A 26,418-nucleotide genomic window follows, 5' to 3' on the forward strand; every position below is an offset into this window, starting at 1 on the left:
CTTTTCAAGATGTTTTTGGCTATTCAGAGTCCCTTACCCTTTCAAATAAATTTGATAATTGGCTTCCCCACATCAGTAAAAAATGCTATTGGAACTTTTATAGGGATTGCATTGAATCTGTAAATAGATTTGAGTAAGATAAACATCTTCATGATATTTCATCTTCCAATCCATAAGCATGGAATATTCTTCCATTTATTTGGGTCTTCTTTGATTTCCTTTAGCACTGTTGTGTACTTTTCTATGTACAAGTTCTTTACATCCTTGGTTACATTTATTTTATTCCTAGATATTTGATTCATTTAATTGCAATTATAAATGGAATTTTTTCTTGATTTCCTTCTCAGATTGCTCATTATTAGTGTACAGAAATGATACTGATTTTTTTCGTATTGATCTTATATTCTATCACTTTACTGAACTTATTTATAAGTTCTAGAAGCTTTATTGTACATTTTTTGGAACTTTCTACATATAAGATCATGTCATCTGCAAATAGTGAAATTTTTACTTCTCTTTTCCAATTTGGATGCTTTTTATTTCTTTTTCTTGCCTAAGTGCTCAAGCAAACACTTCTAAAATAATGTTAAATTACAGTGGTGACTGTGGACATCCTTATCTTGTTCCACATCTTAAAGGAAAGCAGTTAGCCTTTCACCATTGAGTGTGATGTTAGCTGTGGGTTTTTCATATATGACTTCTATCATTTGAGGAAGTTTCCTTCTAATTCCATCTTTTGAATGGTTTTTTTTTCAAGAAAGGATGCAGTATTTTGTTGAATGCCTTTCTGTGTTGATAGAGATGAATATGTGTTTTTTTCCCTTTGACCTGTTAATGTGCTGTATTACATTGATTGATTTTCTTATGTTGAACCATCCTTGCATACCTATGATAAAACCCACTCAGTAATGGTGTAAATTGGATTGATGTATTGTTGAATTTGATTAGCAAGTATTTTGTTGAGGATTTTTGCATCTAAGTTCATTAGAGAGATTGGTCTGTAGTTTTCTTTTCTTCTAGCATCTTTATGTGCCTTTGTTATTAGGGTGATTTAGCATCATAAAATGAGTTATGTAGTGTTCTCTCCTCTTCAGTTTTTTGGAAGAGTATGAGCAGGATTGATATTAGTTCTTTCTGGAATGATTGGTAGAATTCACCTATGAAGCCATTTGGTCCTGGGCTTTTCTCGTTTGGGAGGTGGTTCTTGTTGCTTTTTAAAATAATAATATATATATATATATACACACACACACACACATACACGTATATAATTTTTTAAAAGATACTTAGATTACAAAAATGTTACACAGAAAATATAGGGATTCCCATTTGCCCCACTCCTCACACGTCCCACACCCTCCCACATAAACAACATCCTTCATTAATATGGAGCATTCATTGCAATTGATAAATGCATCTTGGGACATTGCCACTGAATGTGGACAATAGTTCACATAGTAGTTTATACTCTCTTTCACACAGTTCTGCATGTTATGGGAAGATATAAAATGGCCTACATCTGTTGTTGCAATGCCATTCAGGATAATACCCAAGTCCTGAAAGAGCCCCTGTATTACACCTGTTTTTCCCTCTCTCTGCCCCAGAGTCTCCAGTGGCCACTGCTTCCACATCAATGTTGTAATTTCTTCCATTGCTAGAATCACAGATCTATAGTAGAATATCACTAAGTCCACTCTAGTTGTTTGGGAGATTTTTTGAAGGTTAATTCAATCTCACTACTTGTGATTGGTCTGTTGAGTGCTTATATTTCTTCTTTTGTCATTGTAGGTTGCTTGTGTGCTTCCAGAAATTCATTCATTTCATCTAGATTGTCCATCTTGTAGGCATACAATTTTTCAAAGTAGTCTCTTATGATACTCTTTATTTCTATGGGGTCAGTGATGATTTTCCCTCTCTCATTTCTGATTTTTCAAATTTGCATCATCTCCCTTTTTTCTTAGTTAGTCTAATTAAGGTATGCCAATTTTATGAATCTTCTCAAAGAACCAGCTTTCATTTTGTTAATTCTTACTAGTGTTCTTTTTATTCTCAATTTCATTTATTTCTTCTCTAATTTTTGTTATTTCCTTCCTTTTGCTTGCTTTGGGTTTTGGTTGTTCTTTTTCTAGTTCCTACAGGTATGCAGTTAGGCCTTTGAGTTTAGCTCTTTCTTCTTTTTTAATGTAGGGCTGTACATTTCCCTTTCAGCACTGATTTAACAGCATCTCATAAATTTTCATATATTGTGTTCTCATTTTCATTAACTTCGAGATAGTTACTGATTTCTTAGACAATTTCCTCCTAGACTCACTGATTGTTTGAGTGTTTTAGTTAACTTCAATTTATTTGTGCCTATTCCAGTACTCCATCCTTTATTGATTTATAGCTTCATTCCATTGTGTTCAAAGAAAGTGCTTTGTGCAATATCAATCTTTCTCAGTAATTTGAGATTTGTTCTATGACGTAGCATGTGGTCTATCCTGGAGAATGATTCATGAGCACTTGAGAAGAATGTATATATTGCTGCTTTTAGGTGTAATGTTTTGTATAAGACCATCGGTTTTAGTTTCTCTGTCATATTATTAAGGTCTTCTGTTTCTTTATTAAGCTTCTGTTGAGATGTTCTGTCTAATGGTGATAATGGTGCATTGAATCCCCACTATGATTGTAGAGGCAACTATTTCTCCCCTTAGTTTTGCTGCTATTTGTCTCAAGTATTACTAGAAGGAAAGCTAAAAACTGTAACATGGGACTGTATAAAATTTGAAACCTCATGCAAAAGATGAATAGGGGTGATATTGCATATATAAGACTATTTTCACAAAACAGAAATGCAAATAAACAGAAAGGCAGAAACAGAATAGCAGCTATGTATGGCAGGGGAAGCATAGAGAGATAAAGAGGTGATGAGTGTTGACACCAGCTCAACATAATGAACAGCTTGAACAGGAGGTGCTGCAGAACTTAAGAAAGAGACACAAGAAGTAAGAAAAGATGGGAACAGGGGACTCAAAGCCTCAAGGACTAAGAGCCTCTACCCAAGCTTCCATACCGCATTTATTGAATATCTCAGAGATGGGAGTATAGTTACTTTTTATTATTTTAGATAACATTTTGCCAGAGCTATTGTCAGACTCATGGATCCAAAGGGTATTGGGAGTGAAAGACAAAGAGAGATTGGGATCAGGGCATCTGAGAGCACTGAATCCTCAATCTCATCAGACAAGTTTATTGATCTCAGGGGCTTCTTTATATACCCCAAGCATTCGGGAGAACAAGCAACTATCCTAGTTAGCTATTCCCATTATTTCAACCTGTGTAATACACAATACACAACCAATCCAAGGTCCACAGAGAAAAGGTGGCATTGGAGTGGGAAAAGTGGACATGGTGGCTGATGGGTATGGGGAATGGCAGGAAGAGATGAGATGTGGAGGTGCCTTTGGGACTTGGAGTTGCCCTGGATGGTGCTTCAGGGGCAATCACCGGACATTGTAAATCCTCCCAGGGCCCACTGGATGGAATGGGGGAGAATATGGGCCATGATGTGGACCATTGACCATGAGGTGCAGAGATGCCCAAAGATGTACTTACCAAATGCAATGGATGTGTCATGATGTAGGGAGTGAATGTTGCTGGGGGGGGAGTGGTGGGGTGGGGGTGGTGGGGTTGAATGGGACCTCATATTTTTTTTAATGTAATAGTTTTACAAAATCAATAAAAAAAAAACTACGATTATCATTCAAAGTACAGAATTTCAATGTTCTATTATATTGTTAAGAAATCTTGTTGCCCATAAATCTTGTTGCCCAGGTTGCCTCGTTCTACCTAGTCCTCATTCCACCTGAATGTATACATCTTGCTTGATTCATGACCTGCATGTATAGCTACGGAGACAGCATGTCTCGGTGGTCAAGAAAGTAACTTGCTTCCATGGAAACAACCTACCTTTGTTTCCCACAAGCTATCTTGTCCACATTTTCCCCATGTATGCCATGCAAGGTTTAAATGTTTCTTTCTGAAAACAATTATGGATAGTTCAGGACAGTGTTTCATATGAAAGGACCTGATGTTCTAAGGTCCATACCCTCATTTATGTTATGGAAACATTTTAACCTCCAGCCATATCTCCACAGATGAGGTTTTTTGTTTGTTTGTCTTTTATTATTATTATAACTGGAATAATAAAAATGCTCCTAAAATGGTTGAAACGATTATGCTGAATGCCAGAGATTGTACACTTTGGATGGATTTATGCCTTATTAATATGTCTCAATAAAATTGATTTGTTAAAAAAGCAAGCAAACAAACAAAAAACAGCATGATACTGGCTTAAAGATAGACATAAAGACCAAAGGATCAAAATTGATGGTTCAGAAAGGGACCCTCACATCTCTGGTCAAGTGATTTTTGCCAAGGCTATCACTGGGGCAGAATAATCTGTCCAACAAATGGTGATGGGAGAACTGGATATCCATAGCCAAAAGAAAGAAAGAGGACCCTTGTCCTACACCTTATACAAAAATTAACTCAAAATGGATGCAAGACCTAAATATAAAAACTAGAACCATAAAAATCCTAGAAGAAAATGTAGGGAAATCTCTCCAAGACCTGATGGTAGGGGGTGCATTCTTTTTTTTTTTTTAAGTTTTATTGGAGCACAGTCATGCTCATTCATTTGCCTACTGTCTATGTCATTTTCACGTAACAACAGCAGAATTGAGTATTTTTCTTAGCGATTTAAAAAAAAAATTATTTCTCTCCCCTCCCTCCCATTGTCTGCTCTCTGTGTCCATTCACTGTGTGTTCTTCTGTATCCACTCTCTTGTCTGTGGCATTGGAAATCTGTGTCTCTTTTTCTTGCGTCATCTTGTTGTGCCAGTTCTCTGTGTGTGTGGCGCCACTCCTAGGCAGGCTGTGTGTTTTTGCATGGGGTGGCTCTCCTTGCAGGGTGCATTCCTTGAACATGGGGCTCCCCTACATGGGGGACACCCCTGTGTGGCACGGCACTCCTTGCACGTATCATGCAGCTCATCACATGGGTCAGGAGGCCCTGGGTTTGAACTCTGGATCTCCTATATGGTAGATGGACATTCTATCAGTTGAGCCAAATCGGCTTCCTGGAGGTGCATTATTAAACCTTACACTGAAAGCGTGAACAACAAAAGAAAAAATGGTAAATGGGACCTCCTCAAACTTAAAAGTTTTTGTGATTCAAAGGATTTTGTCAAGAATGTGAAAAAGCAGTCCACTCAATGGGAGAAAATATTTGGAAACCACATATCTGATAAGGGTTTGATTTCCATGCTATATAATCAAAGACTGTAAAAAGGCAAGAAATCCAATTAAAAATGGGCAAAAGACTGACATTTCTCCAAAGAGGAAATATAAATGGCGAAAAAAACACATGAAAAATTGTTCCATATCTCTAGCTATTAGGGAAAGGCAAATCAAAACTACAATGAGATATTAACTCACATCTTATAATGTAACTATTATTATAAAAACAGAAAATTTATATATTTTTAATGTAATATTATTACAAAGTCAATTAAAAAAAACCAAAACAGAAAATAATAAATGTTGGAAAGGATGTGGAGAAATAGAAACACTTCTTCACTGTTGGTGGGAATATAAAATTGTGTAGCCTCTGAGGAGGACAGTTTGAGTGTTCCTCAGGAAGGTAAATATAGAACTGCCATATGATCTGTCAATCCCTTGACTAGGAATATATCTTGAAGAACTGAAAACAGTGACTGAACAGCCACTTGCGTACTGATATTCATAGTGGCATTACTCACAATTGCCAAAAGATGGAAGCAACCATGTCCATCAACTTATGAATGGATAAACAAAATGTGGTATACACATACAATGGAATACTATGCTGCTGTAAGAAGAAATGGTATTGGGGACACATGTGATAAAATGGATGAACCTGGAAGACATTACGCTGAGTGAAATAAACCAGACATGAAAGGACAAATATTGTGTGGTCCACTAATATGAACTAAATATGAAGACTAAACACATGGAGTTAAAATCTAGGGTATAGTTTAATAGGAGATAGGAGGGACTGAGAAGGGGTACTGATACTTAATTTATGTAAAATTTTTAATTAACTTGACTGTGAAAATGTGGCAATGGATAGAGTTGATGGTAACACATTATAGTGAGCATAACTAACACAGCTGGTTTGTAAATGGGATTGTGACTTAAAAGTGTAGTGTAGAGATGTAAATTTCAATTGGAAGAAAACAAGAGAATAATCTAGGACTGAATAACATAGTGAACCTCATGGTGGATGAGGATTGTGGTTAATATTACGAATAAAATACTGTTCTTCTATGAAATAGAAAAAAGGTACATGACTATTTCAAGGTGGTAAGAATATGGAGATGAATGGGAAAATACAGTTGATGTAACTTATGCACTATAGTTAACAGCAATATTGTAATAAAAGAAGCTACTATATTAATAATAGGTGTGCTATGGGAAAAATATACCCAATGTATACTATGGACCATAGTTAGTGGAAATGGTCTGATGATATTCTCTCATAATCTGTAACAAACGATCAACAAAAATGTAGTGTTGGTAGAGGAGTGTTGTATGGAAATTCTGCACATTATGCATTATTTTGTAAGTTTACTACTTCTCTAATAATATATATATATTAAAAATTGTTTATTCTTATAACATGTTTATATTTAAGTCCTCTAAAACACATGATAGTTTGAGCCATCATGGAATATCCCCAATAAAGGTAAACTGGCTTAATCAATCCCTGTGCACTTCCTCCTATTTGTGTCATATGCTGTAAGATATACTCTGAATGAGTCATCTCATGGATATCCGATCATGTGACCACTATTGAAACTTTGTGCACTTTCATCATAAAATTTCTTTCATAGATACTAACGTATCCTGCTAGATACAGAATGTTCATGTGTATCCTCTCAAAGAACCCTAATAGAACAGGTTGCTTTTTGGGGTGGTCATGATTATTCCACAGAGATTCTGAATGACTATGATGGATGGCTGTGCTACAAAACTTCTCTGATTAGTATGATCATTCATTTACCATCCTTTATTTATCTGTCATTCTTTATCTTCCTGTCCTGAAAACTTTCTTTGTTCCACCTTTAAATATATCATTGTAGTTTGTGTAAATCCAGAGTTAGAAAAAGTCAATATTTATTTATTATTTACTTATTTATATTTTTAATCTTTTTAAAAAAGATACATAGATGACACAAAATGTTACATTAAAAAATATAAGAGCTTCCCATATACCCCACTCCCCATACCCCCCACTCCTCCCTCATCAACAACTTCTTTCATGAGCGTGGTACATTCACTGCATTTGATGAATACATTTTGGAGCACTGCTACACAGCATGGATTATAGTTTACATATCCATTCGATTCAGTGTGTTATGGCAGCATATATAATGTCCTGCATCTGTCCCTGCAATATCATTCAGGACATCTCTAAGTCCCGAAAATGCCCCCATATCACACCATTTTTCCCTCTGCTTGCCTTCAGTAACTCTCATGGCCACTGTCTCCACATCAATAATATAATTTCTTCCATTGCTAGGGTCACAATAATTCTATAGTAGAACACCAGTAAGTCCACTCTAATCCATTTTATTCCTTCATCCTGTGGACCCTGGGATGGCGATGTCCACTCCACCTCTAAATCTAGAGGAGGCTTAGATCCCATATGGCTGATGGATGGGATTCACCTGTTTGCAGTTGTAGACTCTCTTTGGTTCTTTGATGTGGTGGTTGACCATCCTCACCTCCTTGTTAGCTGACCTGGGTAAGTCCAATGAACTGGAGAGTAGGTGTTGTAATTCTGCAATTCTGCTCATGGTCCAGGTGGCACATGGACAGTCCACAGTTTCAAGTCTCTTGTCCTGTTCTAGGTGCTGCAGAATTTACCTTTGGAGCATCCTCACCCACAGTTGCCCTGGATTTCTGTGAAAAACGCAGTAGAAATAACTTTCCCCTTCAAAAGTTATATCATTCTACTTTCAAACAGCTCTACTTTAAAAATCATGACATTAATTATATGGGTTGTCAATTTCCCAAGATGAATATGAACTATCTGCATAATTCATGTCTTTTGGTAGTCACTTACTTAAATATATCTACTGCTATGTAATTATTGTAATTATGTAAAACAGTTTGGGTGTAAAACAATATGGAAGAGTGAGGACTGTGGCAAATTCCTTAATTCTACGTAAATGCACATGCTATCATATTCCCTTTTCCACCAGTTTTTCACCTCTGACTCTCTACTCCATGTTTTCATTCAAAGTGTCTTATTCTCTGTCTAATTACATCTTTTGCATGGCTTGGATTTGGAAGAACATAGCACACTTTTTTCTCTTCACTAAGTAAAATGATTCCACTTTTAAAGCTTTTTCACATAATTATCTTACTTATTCTTTCTTTCTTGTGTGGTTTTAACTGAAGAGGAGAAATAAATCTCCTAGGAACAGCCCCAGATTCCCTCCAGAAAACTTGTGGAGAAAAAAGTGTTGTTGAAAAGTTACAAGTTTACTTTAACATGCTCGGTTTTAGACTTTTGAAGACACATGGGGCCCCATCCCTAAGTTCCCTGTTTGTGCTTTGATATAAGAGAGAAGTAGGTCAGTCAACTTTTAATGATGTCCTCTGAGATGTGCTTCCTGCTCAGGCATCAGTATTAGACTGTTCTGTATTCCTGTGGGAGGAGATTACCAGCTGGTGTGACGATAACAAGTGGAAAAGAAATTATACCTTCCTAGGTCTGTTGACCTCATTGAAACCTTCCATTTTCACACAGCTGATGGTCATGTAGACCTAAAAATTGTCCTTATCTGTTTGTTCATGAGATGGATAGGAAGATCTTAGTACTCTCTTAATATAGAGAAAAAGCTGAGAGATATGGTGGATTATTGGGAAGTGTATGAAGTTTGGAGCCTGTTAAAGTGTACTCCAATTCCCACCGGGCCACTTGCTAGCTTTGTGGCCTAGGACAATTCATATAACTTCTTTGGACTCCACTTTCCTTATTGCATAAATCATGTATCTCTTTAGATTATTGTAACAAATGCATCTGCCACAAATATGATACTTCCTGACCTACAAATAACATGAGCTGCTGAGTTGGTTGCTGTTCATCATTTTTAATTAATCTGGAATGATGAAGGGGTGTTGTTCAGAGATAGTCATAAGAATTTGCTATCCGACTCAGGAAAATCATTGCTGTTTCCTCTTTGGTTAGGGTCCCGATATTCCTAGGACAACTTTGGATTTACTAGTGGTGGCTCTCTAGAGCCTGCCCTATCGGAGCCATTCCTGACCACACTGGATCTGAGTTCCCCTTGTCCACATCAATGTCTCTGATACAGCCAACGTCCTTTTCAGAGTAAGGATGGTTCCATTTTAGGTTTCTTGAGATGCTCCTGTTTATGATTTCAGTGACTGTATACAGCATTGGTTTTCTTTCTACTTCCTGGGAAGCCTATTTACTTCTCCTTTTAGAGTTTCCCTTTTTCTTCCCTTAAAATTAGAAGTTGCTTTACTTTTTCCAAATACTGAGAAGACATTACCTATGAATAGTTGCATCAAGAGTCGTCTAATCTGCAGCACCAAACCGAATGCTCATGATTATGTTTAGCTTTCCATCTCCATATTCTGGCTGGATGCCAGCAACCTGATCACCCACTCTCACCCAAGTAAAACCCATTCATAATTAAATCCTCCTATTCCTTCTCCTTGTTTTGTATAATTTCTACCCCTCCTCTAGAGGGAGAGAAGTACTATAAAAAGTAGATGAAAGAGCTAGCACATTTAATCCTCATAAAGAGAAAACTGAGTTTCAGAGGGACTAAAGCACTGTCACAGGTTGTAGGTCAGTAAAGTCAAAGCAGAGGTTAGAGTCCTATCTAGACTGTACGACTGCTTCAGTGAAAGGGTCTGTATCCTTTAATAAACGAAAATTGAACCCTCTCATATTCCCTCAACTGCATCATGCTGAATACCCATGGCCTTAGGTATAATCAGCAGTTTCTGGTCTTCTGGTTGGTGAAAGCCCTTGGTTTCTAGTATTTACTGTCTATTACCTGTGAATATGGGGATATTCACGAGTTTCTCAGGAGGACAATGCAATACTGGGGTCAAGTCAAGGCCAAACTGTTATCCACTCTAATTCATGACCTCTTCCATAAACTCTGCAGGACTTGATCATCAGAGTCCCCTGAAATCACCTATATATCCATTTAACAGCATTGGAGAAATGCTGAGGTGAAATCCTGTTAGGAGGTCTTAACTCTCCTGCCCTCTGACATGGTTGTTTTTCTTGATTTAGAAGCAGCTGGATTTCAGGATTTTTCTCTTGCCAGTAGGCATCTGAAGGAAAAGACTGTGGTTAAAAGACTAGTTTAACCACTTACCAGTTTTATCCCTTCATTTATAAATTAAGAGCAAAAAGACATATTTTCAAGATTATTGTGTTGCTTTATGAAGAAAACAGATGTGAATAAATAACACATTACTGGCATATTTGCACTGCAGCCAAATTCTTTGGATTGTTTCTTCTTGCATTTCTTTTCCTTTTGCCGCCTTCTCCCTCTCTTCCTTATGAAGCCAGGCGTCCTATAAGAAGTCAAGAATGAAGATTTCCCTTAAAAAACTGATTTTTCTGTCTCCACAGAATTTTAATATGCAGTATTAAATAATTTTCATTCCTTAGGATTGTCCCGAGATGCTTACAGATATCTCTGCTAAGATATTGTAATTGAAAATATTTTACAAAGACTATGTATATCATAGCTACTGGTCTATCACTAAAGATCATGCTGTACCCGTGGGTATAAACTAAGGCCTGGTTCTATGTGCTCTTAATTTTCATTGTTCTTTTTCCTCTGGCCGACAAGCAGGACCAATATTTAGCTGGCACATATGAAGGTAGCAATACTTGTTGCTTATGACAGGCATTTATGCTGATTTATTGGAGCACTTGCCATAGTAGTGGTTAAATATAGTGAAAATCTCTGTTGCTCTTGAGTCATTTAGAAGTATGTTTTAAATATACCTGCACATGGAGCCTATAAAGTAATGAACTAATTGTCCTTAACTTAAATGTAGTTAAGAAAGAAAATGTGGATTGTTTAATATAATTTATTTGAAATTTGCTAATGTTTGCTTTTCAGCCCAATGTAATATAAATTTTATCTATTTTGCCCATATGCCTCAGAAGAATATGTATTTCATTGCAGTTGAGTTGTTATGCTAGTTAAATGTTTATATATTCTAATTCCTATTTATGTCTTTGTCTTTCAATACTTGAGAGAGAGATTTAGTTAAAAGAAGTTTTGAGGCATTTTATTAGGGGAATAAAGTTTAGAATTACACATCTCCCTGATGAAATGAACCTTTTATGGTAATGTAACAACCACTTTTACCTTTAATAATGCTTTTTTGCTCTTAGAACTCCTTTGTCACATATTATTTGCCTAGTATACTTTTTCCAATTTCTAATTTTAACCTGTATATTTTCTTATGCATTAGGTAAGTCTATTGTAAATAACATATTGCAAGATTAAATAAAAGGTATATCCAGTATAACAATACTATTTTTAAACTGCTGAGTTTAGCCTATTTACATTGATTATGGTTATTGAAATATCTGAATTTATTTCTGCCCTATCACTTCTTGCTTTTCATATGTTTGTGCGCCTTTTTTTTCTTCCATTGCCATTTTTAATTGATATTTTTGGTTAATTTATCTTTTTGTTATTCTGGTTTTTTCCTTTACAGGAAGTTATAAATCTACTTTCTAATTTCTGTAGTTAGTCTTGAAATGTTACAAAACAATTACACTTAAGTCTAAAGGAAAATAATATCAATCTCCCTTACAGACACTATATAGGCTTCAGAAGGCTTTAATTGCTATCATACAACACAGAACATAATTCCCTTCTGACTTACATAGTATAATTTCCTAGTGTTTTAGTTTTAGTTTACTTTTTTTTTTAACTCTACAAAACAGATGATGTGGTTGTTGTACTAGACCAGGGTTTCTCAACATAGGCACTGTTGACAATTGGGGCTGGATAATTCTTTGTTGTAGAGGGACTGTCCTGTGCATTGTAGATGTTTAGCAGCATCCGTGGTTTCTGGCCACTAGATGCTGTAGCAACTCCCCAGTTGTAACAACCAAAAATGTCTCCAGATTTTGGCTATTGTCCCCTGGGTGACAAAATTTCCTTCGATGGAGAACCATTTTGTAACACTTATTTATATTTAAATACATCTTTACCATTCTATTGTTACATCCCAGGTCAAATTTTTGGGGTCATTTTATTTCCATTAAGAGTTTCTTTAGCATTTCCTTTAAAATGGCTTCAACCTCATTTGAAAAAGAGAGCTTTGATGGGTATATAATTTTAGGTATTCTTAGTAGTTTGAAGATATTATTCTACTGACTAGATTTATATTATTGCTGTAAAGAGAATATTCTCTAAATCTGCTGTTTTTTAGTAGGTATCAAGAATCCTTTTAAGCTATTTGCTTTGTTTTTGTTATTTTACCATTTCACTGTGATGTGGTTAGGGCCATACACACACACGAACAAATTTTAATGTCTTCAGTTTGGAGATATTATGTTTCTAGAATATGACAATTCATATATTTGGTTGATTTTAGAAAATTCTCAGCAGTGTTGCTCCAAATGTTGATTTTTCTTCATTGTTTCAAATTAGCTTCCCCAGGGACTAGATTCTGAAAGGAGGAATATTGGGCAGGGAGCTTTGGGGGGAGTATTTACAGGATAAACACATGTGGGAAATGTGAGTAAATTTGGGCAAGAAACACACTTAAAACAAAGGCCTCAGCTGATTGCACAGGCAGCTCTAGAGCTGGGCTGGCTCTGCAGAACTGCCCAAATTGAGGCAAAGGATCTGGGCTTTTATACTTCTGTATCAACCAGTCATTGGATGTAGCCTGAACCTTGGAAGTGGTTGTGACCTTGGGCAAGACATGTTTTTTTGGACAAAGGCGGTCTCTGGAGAGGAGCCCAGCTGTGGGTCATCAGTTGCCAATAGTCTGAGCAGCTGGGAGGATGAGTAGTTCCGTCTTGAATGGAGAGCAGAAGGCACACCATAGTTGTCATTACATTGGTCCTTTCATTTCATGATCTGATTACTATTAGAGAAGGCCCTCACATTCTTGCCTCTTGTCTTCAATTATTTGTCTTTTGGAGGTGCATTCTGAATAATTTCCTAAGATACATTTTACAGTTTACTAATTTTTCTTTTTGTCAATGACTAATATGGAATTCAGCCACATAGTAAGGATTTATTTTGAGCATAATATAAGCTTCTGGTTATGGAACAAGAAGGCAAAAATTAATTTTCCCTATTCCTACCCCTTTAAATTCAACTAAATACCCTAGAAATTATTCAACAAGCAATCATAAAATGACTCTGAAGTATGGAAAGAAGAAAATGGACTGTTAAGGAAACTCAGGTCTTGAAGAATGTCCCCATGGTGAGATCCCTGGTTTTGGTAGATTGAATCGTGTCCCCATGAAGGTGTGTTTTGTATGGGGGAATAGCATATCAGATAGCACTCATTTCTATTCAACCATTTACTGGTAGTTATGGCCAGGGCAAACAGCCAAGAAAAAGAAATAAAATGCATCCAGATTTGAAAGGAAGAAATAACATGATCTCTATTTGTAGATGGCATGAACTTGTATATAGAAAGTCCTAAAGAATCTCTGAAGGGAAGCAGACTTGGCCCAATGGTTAGGGCGTCCGCCTACCACATAGGAGGTCCACAGTTCAAACTCCCGGCCTTCTTGACCCATGTGGAGCTGGCCCATGCACAGTGCTGATGCGTGCAAGAAGTGCCATGCCACGCAGAGGTGTCCCCCGCGTAGGGGAGTCCCACGTGCAAGGAGTGTGCCCCATAAGGAGAGCCGCCCAGCACGAAAGAAAGTGCAGCCTGCCAGCAGTGGCACTGCACACACAGAGAGCTGACACAGCAAGATTACACAACAAAAAGAAACACAGATTCCCAGTGCCGCTGATAAGGATGGAAGCAGTCACTGAAGAACACACAGCGAATGGACACAGAGAGCAGACAACGGTGGGGCGGGGGGTGGGGGGGAGTGGATGGGAAGAGAAATAAATAAAAAATAAATCTTTAAAAAAAAAGAATTTATTAGAAAACTGTTAAAACTAATAAATTCAGTAAGATTTCATGATACAACACCAATATAGAAAAATCAGTTGGATTTCTATGCAGTAGCAATGAATAACCCCAAAATGAAATTAAGTAAGCAATTCCACTTACAAGAGCATAAAAAATAATAGAATACTTTGAAATAAGCTTAATGTAATAAGCACAAAACTTATACTTTGTAAACTACAAAACACTGTTCAAATATGCTAAAAAGACCTAAATAAATGGAAATACATCTCAAGTTCAGGATCAGAATAGATAATATTGTTACAATTGCAAAACTTTCCAAATTGAACTACAAATTCAAAGCTATCCCTATCAAAATCTCAACTGGTTCCTTTTCAGAAATTGACAAACTGGCACTGAAATTCATAAAGAATTTCAAGTTACACAGCATAGCCAAAACAATCTGGAAAATATAACAAAGTTGGAGGATGAACAAATCCTGTTTCAAAAATGTACTACAAAGACACTGGAAGAAAGACAGTGTGCTACTAGCCTAAGGACAGACAAAAAATCTTAAAAATGTCTCATTATGTTCTGAGTTATATGAATATGAAGGGAATTCTTCAAAATTTCAGAGAAAGAAAGTTCCCTGGTTCCTAAGGTTTAAGCATGACAACAGAAAGAACAATTCCTTCCTTCTTCTCTTATGGGTCACAGCAGCCCCTGCTATTTCTGCTTCTTTCCAATGCTTTTTGTACATATTTATATTTCTTTACAGTACACTTTTTAGGAATTCTCATGTCATTAAAGAATTTGTCACTTGGTGAAATCATTACTTTTTTTCTTAAAATTACACTTGAGATGATCTATCATATACTGGGGAAGGATATATAAGCTGAAATCTTAACTCAACAACTTATTAGGTCTACGGTCTTATATAAGTTACTTACCTACTCTTAGTTTCTGGGCCTTCATATACAGAAAGGAAATAGCAAAGGTTCGCAGGAGTATAATGAGTATCAAATGAAATGATACAGGTAAAGTGAATATAAAATGGTTTCAAGTGAGTATGATGCATGGATATTTTGTGGTTCAATAGATACTTAATTCTTCATTAGAATATAGTATATCGTAATTAACATAGTAGGGAACTTGGATTGAGCTTCTCAAACAACTGAAGTCCAAGTGTTAGACTTCTCACATTCTGGCTATGACTTCAAATATTTCTGCATTTCTGGGACTAGATTTTCTCTCTTGTAAAGTTGGGGAAATATTAGCTTCTTGAAGACACTTCACGAGGATCCAGTATTATGATCTAGAGACACTGTGTTGGAAACTATATGTACTCTCCCAAAGTTGTTTTTTTTTTTTTTTTTTCATCCATTTATTTACTTATGCACTAATTCAACAAATCTATAGAAATAGCATACTATGTTCCAGGCATTGGATTTAGGTGGGTGCTTGGTATGCACTACTCCATCTTCCCATTTCATAGGATTATATGCTCATTATGATGAAGCTATTTTAGAATTTCTTAAAGTTACATAAAATCTACATTTTAGAAACAAGAAAAGAACTACAGAAGAAATATAAATGTTTTCCCATTACCTGCTGATATTTAGTTGTGCATGGAAATATAGCCTGATCAGATCTATTGTTCATGCTCTATCTGATTCACTACATTTTTCAGGAAGAGACTTGCATATTAATATTGTATTTAAAGACACCTCAAGAGATATTAAAGACTTGATGATACTAGTAATTTACCACAAATAAAAGCTAAATGACAGAGTCCAACCTCTGAAGAGATGGCAGTGGTAGGTGACTGGTCTGGTGTATGTAAGAAATGCAAACTGAAACCAACGCTGGAAGCAGCTTAGCAGCTTCTACTGCCCTGATGAAAAACCATAGCTGTGGTGATGCTGACAGGAACAAGAAACAAATTAGAGGCAAGTCCCTTATCTTCGTTCAATTTTTAAATCCCCACCATTCTTTTCGCAGGGTTTGACAGAAGCCAACTGGCAAAGGAAAAATCCTAAATTATAAAAAAGAACATAGAAAAGTGGGTTTTAAGCTGAAAGACAAGAGTTTAATATCATTAAAGTTGCTCCATAGAAGAAGAGATGACAATTTTGTGCCTACTAATACTAATTCTTTAAGAAATATTAAATACACCTAACACAAATAATAATCAAATATCCAATGTGTTGTGTATGGATTAACTCGACCTTATCAAACATAAACAATTACTTATTAACAAAAAATAGAGGTATCATGGACTTACTCGTACAAATTAGAACTACAGTCTATTACTTTAGATTTGTGTTCTATATTTCATCTCCTATAGACACTCCAAAGGGCTAGGTAAAGGGGAGAACTTCTTTCCTCTACTGGCCATCTCTGACCCAATTTCCCCAAGGAAAGTGGGACTTCCATGCTTTACTTGGTGCTCTCTTCAGTCAATAAAGCTCATCTCCATCTTGGACACTTTCTGCCTTATTCTCCAGTCCCCTAAACCATGTAGCAATCAGTCCGTTGAGCAGTTTGGTCCTTTTTCTTCTGCCATTGTTTGTTCTCATACTGTAACTTTGTCAATCTCCAGTTCTCTCACCATTTGAGAGGTATTGTGATGAATACAGAGTAGAAAAAAGGTCTCCTTACAACCTAATATTTTCTCAAAGTCCAAGAGAAACACTCTGCTACCATGTCATACATATTTTTAATTTAAAACTTAGAGTGCAATACCAGGGGACTTTTCAGTTATTTTAGTCTTATTAGGTACCCAATCTCAGAAATGCTGTAGTAGCTAGTGAATAAAACTGTTCCTCTACATTATAGTACACATCACAAAAGAAAATAAAAAGCAATGTCCTAACTATCAAGTGCTGTTCATATGCCAAAAAGTCAATTTAGTTTATTAAAAAAATAACACATTTAGTCAGCTTTCTTTCTGAATAACCTATTTTGCCTCAGATATGACAAGAATACATTTCTGATTTCATCTTTATGTGGCTCATTTATTTATTAAAAAAAGGTTGCTGAGAAACTAATTTGCGCCAGCCTCTGTTCTAAGCCTTGAGCTGATAGGTGCAGTAGAAACAAACAGTAAAGTAACTGACAAATTCAAAAGTGACTAAATACTGCAATGTCATGTGCTGATTACTATTCTAAATTAGGTAACGATGTAGTCAGTTACAGGGAATGAAGCCCTTTTGAATAGAAAGAATAACTTTCACCATGATAACTTTCTAAAGTTTTAAAAGTAATTCATTCTCCCTGGTGATTCCTAAGGTATTCTTAACATTTTGTATTTCCATATTTTCGAAAACCATTAGAGTGTTTTATTTCTTGAGTTAGTACAGAAGACTAATTTTGAATGATACATGAATTTGTTTCCCCATGGGAATTACCCCTTTCTGAATTTCATGTCTGCCATAATTTCAAACACTGAGTCACATTGTAAATGTTCATCTTCTGTCAGAGAAGAGTTTCTTCCCCAGCATATTCTTCACAGCAGCCTTTACATCCTTGTTCCTCAGACTATAGATGAGAGGATTGAGCATGGGGGTCATTACTCCATAGAAGAGGGAGATAAGGGCTTCAGTGATGTCTTCATTAACAGTGTCAACAGCAGCTTTAGACTTGGGCTTTGCATACATGAAGAAGATAGTTCCATAGAATATAATCACCACTGTCAGGTGGGCTGAGCAGGTGGAGAAAGCCTTCTGTTTTCCTTCAGTGGATGGGATCCTCAGAATGGTGGCAACAATAAATATGTAAGAGATGAAAATTACCAGCAGTGGAATCACCAGAAACATCAGATTTGACCCTGTCATGCTGATCACATTGGTAGAAATGTTGGCACAGGCCAGTTTCAGGATAGCCAGAATTTCACAGACAAAATGGTGAATGACGTTATTAGCACAGAATGGTAATTGTATCGTGAGAGATGTCTGCACCATGGAGTTCACCAGCCCAGCGACCCAACACCCAGCTGCCATGGGCACATAGGTACCCTTGCTCATGATGATGGGGTACCTCAGTGGGTAGCAGATGGCCACGTAGCGGTCAAGTGCCATCATGCCCAGGAGAACACATTCAGTGCCCCCCATGGCAAAGGAAAGAAACATTTGCACCATGCACCCTGAGAAGGAAACCCTTTTTCTTACTGTCAGGAAGCCATTAAGAATTAGTGGAACTGAGGAGCTCGTGTAGCAGATGTCCAGGAAGGAGAGATTACAGAGGAAGAAATACATGGGGGTATGCAGGTGAGAATCATAGATGATTACTGTAATCAGGACTCCATTTCCCAGCAGGATCATCAGGTACATCCATAAAACTAGCACAAAGAAAACTGTCTGGACCTTTGGGTGGGCAGAGAGCCCCACCAGGACAAATTCTGTCAACATGGACTCATTGGTCCTTTCCATGTTACATGTACTCTTTCTGCAACAGTCTATCTATGGATCATAGAACAGAAAATTGTTAACACAGGGTCTATCAGAGGTATCTGTTGTTAAGCATCATATTCTGTTATTGAATCCTGTGTTTAGAGACAACAATGTAACAAAACAGGGCAAGATTTTTACTGCAAATTCAAGCCACCAGAGACGAATCCTAAACCTGACTTTCCCAGTTTCAGAGACAATACATTTGATTATAGGACCTTTGGCTCAGAAAGCAGTTTCTTGACCTTTCTACTAGTCTGTTTAAATATTGTCTGCAAATCAGTGGCCCACAGTCTAGATCCAGCATGCATATGTGATTTGTTTGGCATTGACTGCCTGTGTCATGTTTTAACTAGAAGTCAACATTTTATAAACATGAGATGTTACATTAAAATCTGGATTTCTAGCTTAGTGTCAATTAAAGTAGAATATTTGAAAACATTGGACCTATTCATCATCATGGATCTCAGTTACATCTGGTTGATAGGATTAGAAGCACTTCCATAGTCTGTTATATTTTAGTACAGTATAGTATAGTTTAATATGGTTTGGTAAAGTATAGCATAGATACTATATGTTATTTATTTTATTTTTTAAGTTTTTGATTACATATATGTTTTATCAAAAATACAGGGGATTCCTATATCCCCCTTTCACACTTTCCCACATTAACAACATCTTTTATTAGTGTGGTACATTTGTTACAATTGATGAACACATGTTGAGGCATTACTCTAAATATATGGGTATTAGTGATTGAGGGATGTTTGGGGAGGGATGCACATGGGACTTTTCTCTAGGGTATATGAATATGTTCAAGTGCTCATGGGGTGTTGTCTTAGTGGGTGCAGACTCACACAATAACCAAAAGAATATTGAATTCCCATCCTGAGGAGTCCTTCTACATTCTCTGTTAAGAGTGGCAAGAAACCCCTGAGGACAGACCATTATGCCTGGCCCTTAATATTGATGATAGTACTTGCAAATCTTTTCTTGTGAAATTGAAGCTTAGCCTAGTATTATGTATTGCCTAAGGGTTCCCTCCTGAAAACCTCTTTGTTGCTAAAATATGGTCTCTCTCTAAGCCAAACTCACTATGTAGATTCACTACATTTCCCTCTGGTGTAGGACATGACCCCTGGGGATGAGCCTCCCTGGTCCCAATGGATTATTACCAAGCACTGACTAGCAGTGTATCTGGAAAAAGACCTTGATCAAAAGGCGGAAATATTAAATGCAAATAAGTTTTTATGATTAAGAGATTTCAAAGTTAGTTGGGAATTCATCCAGAAGTTACACTATGCATGTCTCAGCAGGATCTATTTGACTGCCATATTGAACAGTGCCTCAAATGGTGGAGCTCCTGAGGGCTCTAGAGACAGTGAAACACTATAAGCAGGGGAGACAATCTCAGGAATTTGGCAACCTGTCAGTGGGCCTTACTATTGAATTCATGCCTCCCAATGTAACAGAGTTAGACTCATTTCTAATTTCCTTACACATGGCTCTTCTGCCCCTTTTATTTGAATATATAATTAGCATTATACTTGTTAAATATGTGTCCCAGAGACTTAAATCTTTGGTCTGTTCATGTGCTGGTTGAGCCCTGAATCTCAGCATAGTTGCAACACCTACTTTCCAGTTCATTGGACTTATCCAGGATAACTAACAAAAGGAAGATGATGGACAATGCTCATCCCCCAAAACAGAGAATATCTACAACAGCAAGCAAGACAATTCCATCCAACTGCCTCATGGGATCTAAGCCCCACTCTCAATCAGAAACAGAGAGGACATCTCTATCCCAAAATCCCTTATATTTTTTTGATATAACATTTATGTAATCTAAGCTTCCTTAAAAATAAAAAATAAAGTGTTAAAAAAAATTGGGTAGGACCTAGTGACACCAGTACTGGGAATATGTTCCAGATAAATTCTTGTCTAGGGCTATAAGAGGATAAGCATAAGGATGCCCATCATTACAGTGTTTGGAAAAGGAAGTTGGAAGCATCTCACTATCCATCATTAGAGGAATAGTTCACCCAAGTGTATATGCAGTATGGAACAGTTTGCAGAAATCAGAAGAAAATCAACTACAAGTCCACACAACAACATTAATAGATCTTTGAGAAGCAGCTGAAAAATGGTAAGCCATTTTTTTACTTATAGCACAATAAAATTTATTTAAATTGAAAAACAATTTTTATAAGGATACATGCATTTTTTAGGGACAAATCAATCATATTATTATGGGATGTAGGAGGTAAGTAACAGTAATAGAATTGATAACAGGAGAAAATAGTAGGCCTTACAAGAACTGGGGCAATTAATAAGTAATATAAAAAAGAATATGTTGTACTTAGGTCTGAAACTTAAAAGAAATCAGACAAAGACATATACCAAAAGCAAAAAGGGCCATATAAGGCATATATCGATGAAGAAGCTTTGATAAGAATTGTAGTTTTAATAGTGAGGGAAATTATAAAGGGATGATCACAAGTGTAAAAACAAAGGAAGGTTGGCTTCTTTTTTTAATTTTTACATTTTTATTTTATTATCTTTAAAAAAAAAAGATACATGGATCACACAAAATGTTACATTAAAAAATATAAGGTGTTCCCATATACCCCACTCCCCACACTCCCCACTTCTCCCACATTTTGACAACTTCTTTCATTAGTGCAGTACATTCATTGCATTTGATAAGCACATTTTAGAGCATTTCTACAGAATTCTAATATGAAAAACAACATAACAGATTGTGGGAAAAAAATAAGATACCAAAGAAAAAAAGGTGTCAAAGTTTAGTGAAACCAGGCATTTAAAAAAATGAAACTTTTAATCTAGCAAAAGAAAATGTATCTATATATACCTCAGACATAAGATGAGTTGCTTAACCATGAAGGAGGTCAAGTTCCCAAAGGCAACGGAAGGCAGGGCTTACCCAAAAGATTTCAAGTCTTGTGGTTCTATTGCATTGTTATCCTTAATGTGCAGATGGATGAATCTGGCCTTCTTATTAACCCAGTTCCATTAAATATGCCATTTATATAGGTAACTTCTTTGATTTGATAAGGAATGTCTTTGATTTGACTCAGCATTTCCCTTCCAATGATAAACATCTGTTTGTAACTTGAATACAAGGAAGGGACTGAGCAGAGGAATTTATTGGGCTTTATGTTTTCCATTGTTAAGCACATTACTCTGTTTTAGAGTATTGGAGGGCTACTGTGTATCCACCCCAGTGAATGAGATCCAGTCTCTTCTTGTTAACAAATAACAGTGTGTGGATTTAAGGGACAGAATGTGGACCTTGTGAAAGCAGTACAGCATGGCTACCAGATTTCCCTGGTGAAGTCTCTGAATCACTACACATGTTTCATCCAAAGTTCCAGAGTAAATGTTATTAGACTGACTTCAAAGAATGGGAGATCATCCGAGAGAGGGGTAAGATGAGAGTTCATCATGCCAGTTGTATGTGGCTTGGATGTGTTGAGGAGGAACAGTGTGAGATAATGGGCAGAGACCAAAATGCATTCATGGGGCAGCAATGGTATTCAGACAAAATGAAGGAAGAAAGTTTGGTGGGCTCTTCTCACCAATATTCAACTGTTTTCAGGAATTAAGCATGATGGTTTATGTTTTGTAGAACTGCAATTATGGCTTCTTAGTGCCATCATTGGTTCTTCCTCTGGCTTGTAGAGAACCTGACCCAAAAGTCATCATCATTTGGGGTGATACATATAGTAATTTTAGGTCAAATTCATATCAAAAAAGTCGATTTTCACATAAGAAAAAGGCAATCTTTCCATATCCTTGGAGCTCTCAACTAAGTCCTTAATATTCAGTGAAAATCAAAGGATATCTAGGTTAACTGGGAAAGAAAAAGCAAAGTTCTCTTGGGTCTTTCAGAGCTAGGTCTTGAAATGATCAGCTAAACTAATTAAAGTTTTATATTAACTGCCCTACTACTAGGTATATACCCAGAAAAATTGAGACAGGGACTCAAACAGATATTTGTACAGCACACCACTCTTTTTAATGGCATTATTCACAATTGCCAAAAGAGAGAAACAACCAAGTGCCCATCAACTGATGAATAGATACACAAAATGTGATATACATACAAGGGAATGTTATTCAACTATAAAAAGCAATGAGGTCCTGATACATGTGACAGCATGGATGAACCTTGAAGACATCATTTTGAGTGAAATATACCAGACACAAAAGGACAAATGCTGTATGATTTCACTGATAGTAAGTAAATAATTAAAATAAGCAAATTCACAGAATGAGAATTTAGAATGTAGGTTATCAAGGGATAGGGTGAGACTAGGGAGTGGGAAACTAAGGCTTAAAATGCATAGGTTTCATATTTGGAGCAATAAAAATGTTTTGGTAATGAATGGGGGTGATGGTAACATAACATTGTGGACACAATTAACAATACTGCATTATATTTCTGAATGTAGTTAAAGAAGGAAATATTAGGTTGAATGTTAACAGAATAAAAATTAAAATAAAAATCCATGGACCTACACTACACAGTAAACCTTAAGTTAAACCGTGGACTTTAATATTAATAGTACAATTATAATAAAAATGTGCTTTCACCAATTATACAAATGTTCCACACTAATGCAAGGTGCTAATAATAGTATGGTATATGGGAATCCTGTATTTCATGCATGATTATTCAGTAAACCTAAACCTTCTCTAATAAAGAACAAAAAGGGGAATGGGGGAAGACTAGAACATAAACGATTCTTATTCAAACTTGGTTATTTGATAGGCATTAAAGAAAAGGGCTGGCATACTTTGTTGCAATGAGAAATTTGAGCCTTCCAGAGAAAATAAGAAATTCTGAAATCTTGTATCTGCCACGTGAGCTGGACAGCTCCCCAATTCTTGGAGATTTGATGATATTGACAAACATGACTTTGTGATATTATACCATGAAATGTGTCACCATTTGGAAGACCTTTATAGCTAAGTGAGCAAGTATTTCCCAAATGACTAGTGCAGGATACAGAATCACGTATGCATGAAAGGTCCAGTCAAAGAGAAATAGAATAATGCATTTTTAAGTATCAGATTTCCAAAAGTTCACTAATATAGCTTCAGAAAACACATTGAACTTACCTTAAAGAAACAAGTATTAAGTTTGGGTATAATAGCAAAGCAGACTATCCATAATTATCAGAATATGTTCTTAAAATACTTCCTCCCTTTACACCTACATATTTGTGTGAGGTCACCTTTTCTTCATACACTTCAGTGAAAACAATATATTACAACAAAATAGCTTGAGTGCAAAAGCAGATATGAAAATCCAATTTCTTTTATTAAGCCAGATTTTAAAGAGATTTTAAAAAAATATAACGCAATGTCGCTTCTTATACATTGGTTTTATTTTGAAAAATATAGTTCTATAAAAAAGCAATTATTTATGATAAAAATATTAAGTGGAAAATAAAGTATATTTAGCTTAATTGGTAAATAAAGTGTATCTAGCTTAATTTGTAAGGTAAGGCCAAAGCTCTGTTGAGCCCTCCATAGTTAGGTTTTAAATGATCATCTAATTTAACAAAAGTTATATTGACTGTCCCATTCTGCCTGGATCTATCAGCTTTGTTCACTTCTGAGTATAAAGTACACTCCACGGAATGAATGGAATTACTACAACGTTTATTTCTCTCAAGGCCAAAGGATATTTCTTCATGCAGGTATTTCAGCACTTGTTAAACAGCTTAATGTTATCCTTTCATGTGATTTTATAATTTTAAAGCTTATAGGGAAATTTGTCCTAAGCTATTGCTCTTTCATTTTAGAAACAAGGATTATGATGCTGAGAGAAAGTCAAAGCCTTACTAGTATTCTGTGTACAATTGTGCATAGGAAGTGAGTGACTTTAAGTCTCACCCTCTTTCCAAAGCACTGCATTATCTCAGATAGGAAATATATGCTGTGTAAATCTCAGCTGGTTTAATGACAATCAGAGAGAAGCTGCAGAATTGAGTGGACAATTAAATCAAAGCAGAATGCCAGGAATATTGAGAATATGACAACCACATACTTACACACTGGGCATTTTCTGCTACTAATGAAAGTACTTTATTAAATACAGGAGTAGCTGGCATAAATGCTCATATGTATATGCATATATATATATGTATATATATAAACATCTCTGATAGCCAAGATTAATCCATGTCAGTAGTAAACAAAATAAGGCAGTGCTAACAGCCTGTGGTAGACTTCTGCCTGCACACAATTTACTCTCTGGACCATAAATAACACCGGGTAGAGCTCACTCTGGAACTCAGGGTTCTTGGAGCACTAAGACAAAGAGCTACTGACCACAAATGATCCTGGACCAAAGGACTTGCAGCAAGGGATCACGGAAGAGGGGTTTTGTGCCCATTCATGTTGAGAGAGAGGTATATAGGAGTCATATTTTTGTCTTAATTTTTGTACATTACTTTGAACATAAGTGTACAAGTATTATATTTGAACTATTGAAAAATCTTTCAAACATCGTGGTACTACCATTTTGGAAATAGTTTAATTGAATTGTTTTTTTTTTTTCCAGCAGATTATAGGTCCAATAATAGGGTCAAATTGTTTGGCTTTTGAAGAAAATGGAAGCTAACATACCTGCTTGGTAAGTTAGAACACCTGACTGAAGGATTCAAATTTTCTTCTCTATCTTCAGGGAGGGCAAGCAGAATACATACTTCTTAAAGAGACATGTGTGATATTGGAAGATAGACTCAACTTGGTTTAGAATACCTAGATATGAATTGAAGACTGGGGGCTTCCTTTTTTCTCTTCTTTAAAAGAAGACAATTCCTGCCTAAGAACATTCTTGGAAAATTACCAAAACAATGACCTATCAGACAATCTGGAAAATTGGAAATATCCAATTAAAACAGATAAAACATAGAAGAAGATATCCGTATTTGAGAAACAGAATTTAGGAAAACAGAAGATGGAATATGATATCATTTATGTACTTCTGGCCCTGAGGAATGGTTTCCTTTCCTGGATTTGAGATCAGCCTTCTTGCCTAAGAGCTTCTTTGCTTTACAGCCTCATAAATGCCACCAGTTTATATAATAATGAATAAGATATGGTGAAAGGATATTGCTGAGAATGATGCAGCAAGCAGGATGCTCTAATTATTTATTTTCAAGTTTGAACTTACCAGTAGATTATGCCTCGGGTAAAACTGATAGAGAAAGAGATGTAATATACCCAATTATCAGGTGCAGGGTTTCTTGGGGTGTTTTTTGTGACCCCAGTGCTTCTCTACATTTTGAGCTCCAGTAAAATCCTCCAAAGGACCAGCTGTTAGCATTTCAAGGCCATTTAAATTCTTAATGAGGAGGGAGGGGAGAGCATCGAATATTTGCAACAAATTGAAATTAGTAAACATAGAGGATTAGAAACTTTCCAAGACTCCAGGGACAATGTCCCACAGACCCAATTAGGACAGCTAAATTCTTGTAGTAATGGTATTCAAATAAGAAGCAAATATTGTGTTATATTTTAGCACAATATTTGAAGGTTTTAAGATTCAAATAAACAATGTTTAATAAGCATTGCTTTTAAAAAAATAATCTATCTGAAAAACCCAAACCCATCATTTGTCACAGGAATGCATCTTCCTTTCTCAAATTTTTTTCTATCTAACCTCTGTTAGATAAGCCCACTTTTTAAATGTTAATTTCTCTTTTGCCCACATACATATTTCTTCTTTAGTTCATTCTAA

At 36.1% G+C, this 26,418-nt stretch overlaps 1 protein-coding gene across 1 annotated transcript; it reads right to left on the bottom strand.

Annotated features, from left to right (window-relative positions):
- Nucleotides 1–17,660: 17,660 nt before the first annotated feature.
- Nucleotides 17,661–18,623, bottom strand: LOC101435753 (olfactory receptor 13C8). The gene has a single exon (XM_004462371.1). The coding sequence runs from the start codon at nt 18,621–18,623 to the stop codon at nt 17,661–17,663; it is 963 nt and encodes a 320-aa protein (XP_004462428.1).
- Nucleotides 18,624–26,418: the final 7,795 nt, after the last annotated feature.

This window comes from Dasypus novemcinctus, chromosome 8 (genome assembly GCF_030445035.2).
Source record: "Dasypus novemcinctus isolate mDasNov1 chromosome 8, mDasNov1.1.hap2, whole genome shotgun sequence".
Lineage (NCBI taxonomy): Eukaryota > Metazoa > Chordata > Mammalia > Cingulata > Dasypodidae > Dasypus > Dasypus novemcinctus.

Coding starts and splice junctions, on each gene's coding strand:
- LOC101435753 (XM_004462371.1), bottom strand. CDS start 18,623: ATGGAAAGGACCAATGAGTCCATGTTGACAGAATTTGTCCTGGTGGGG.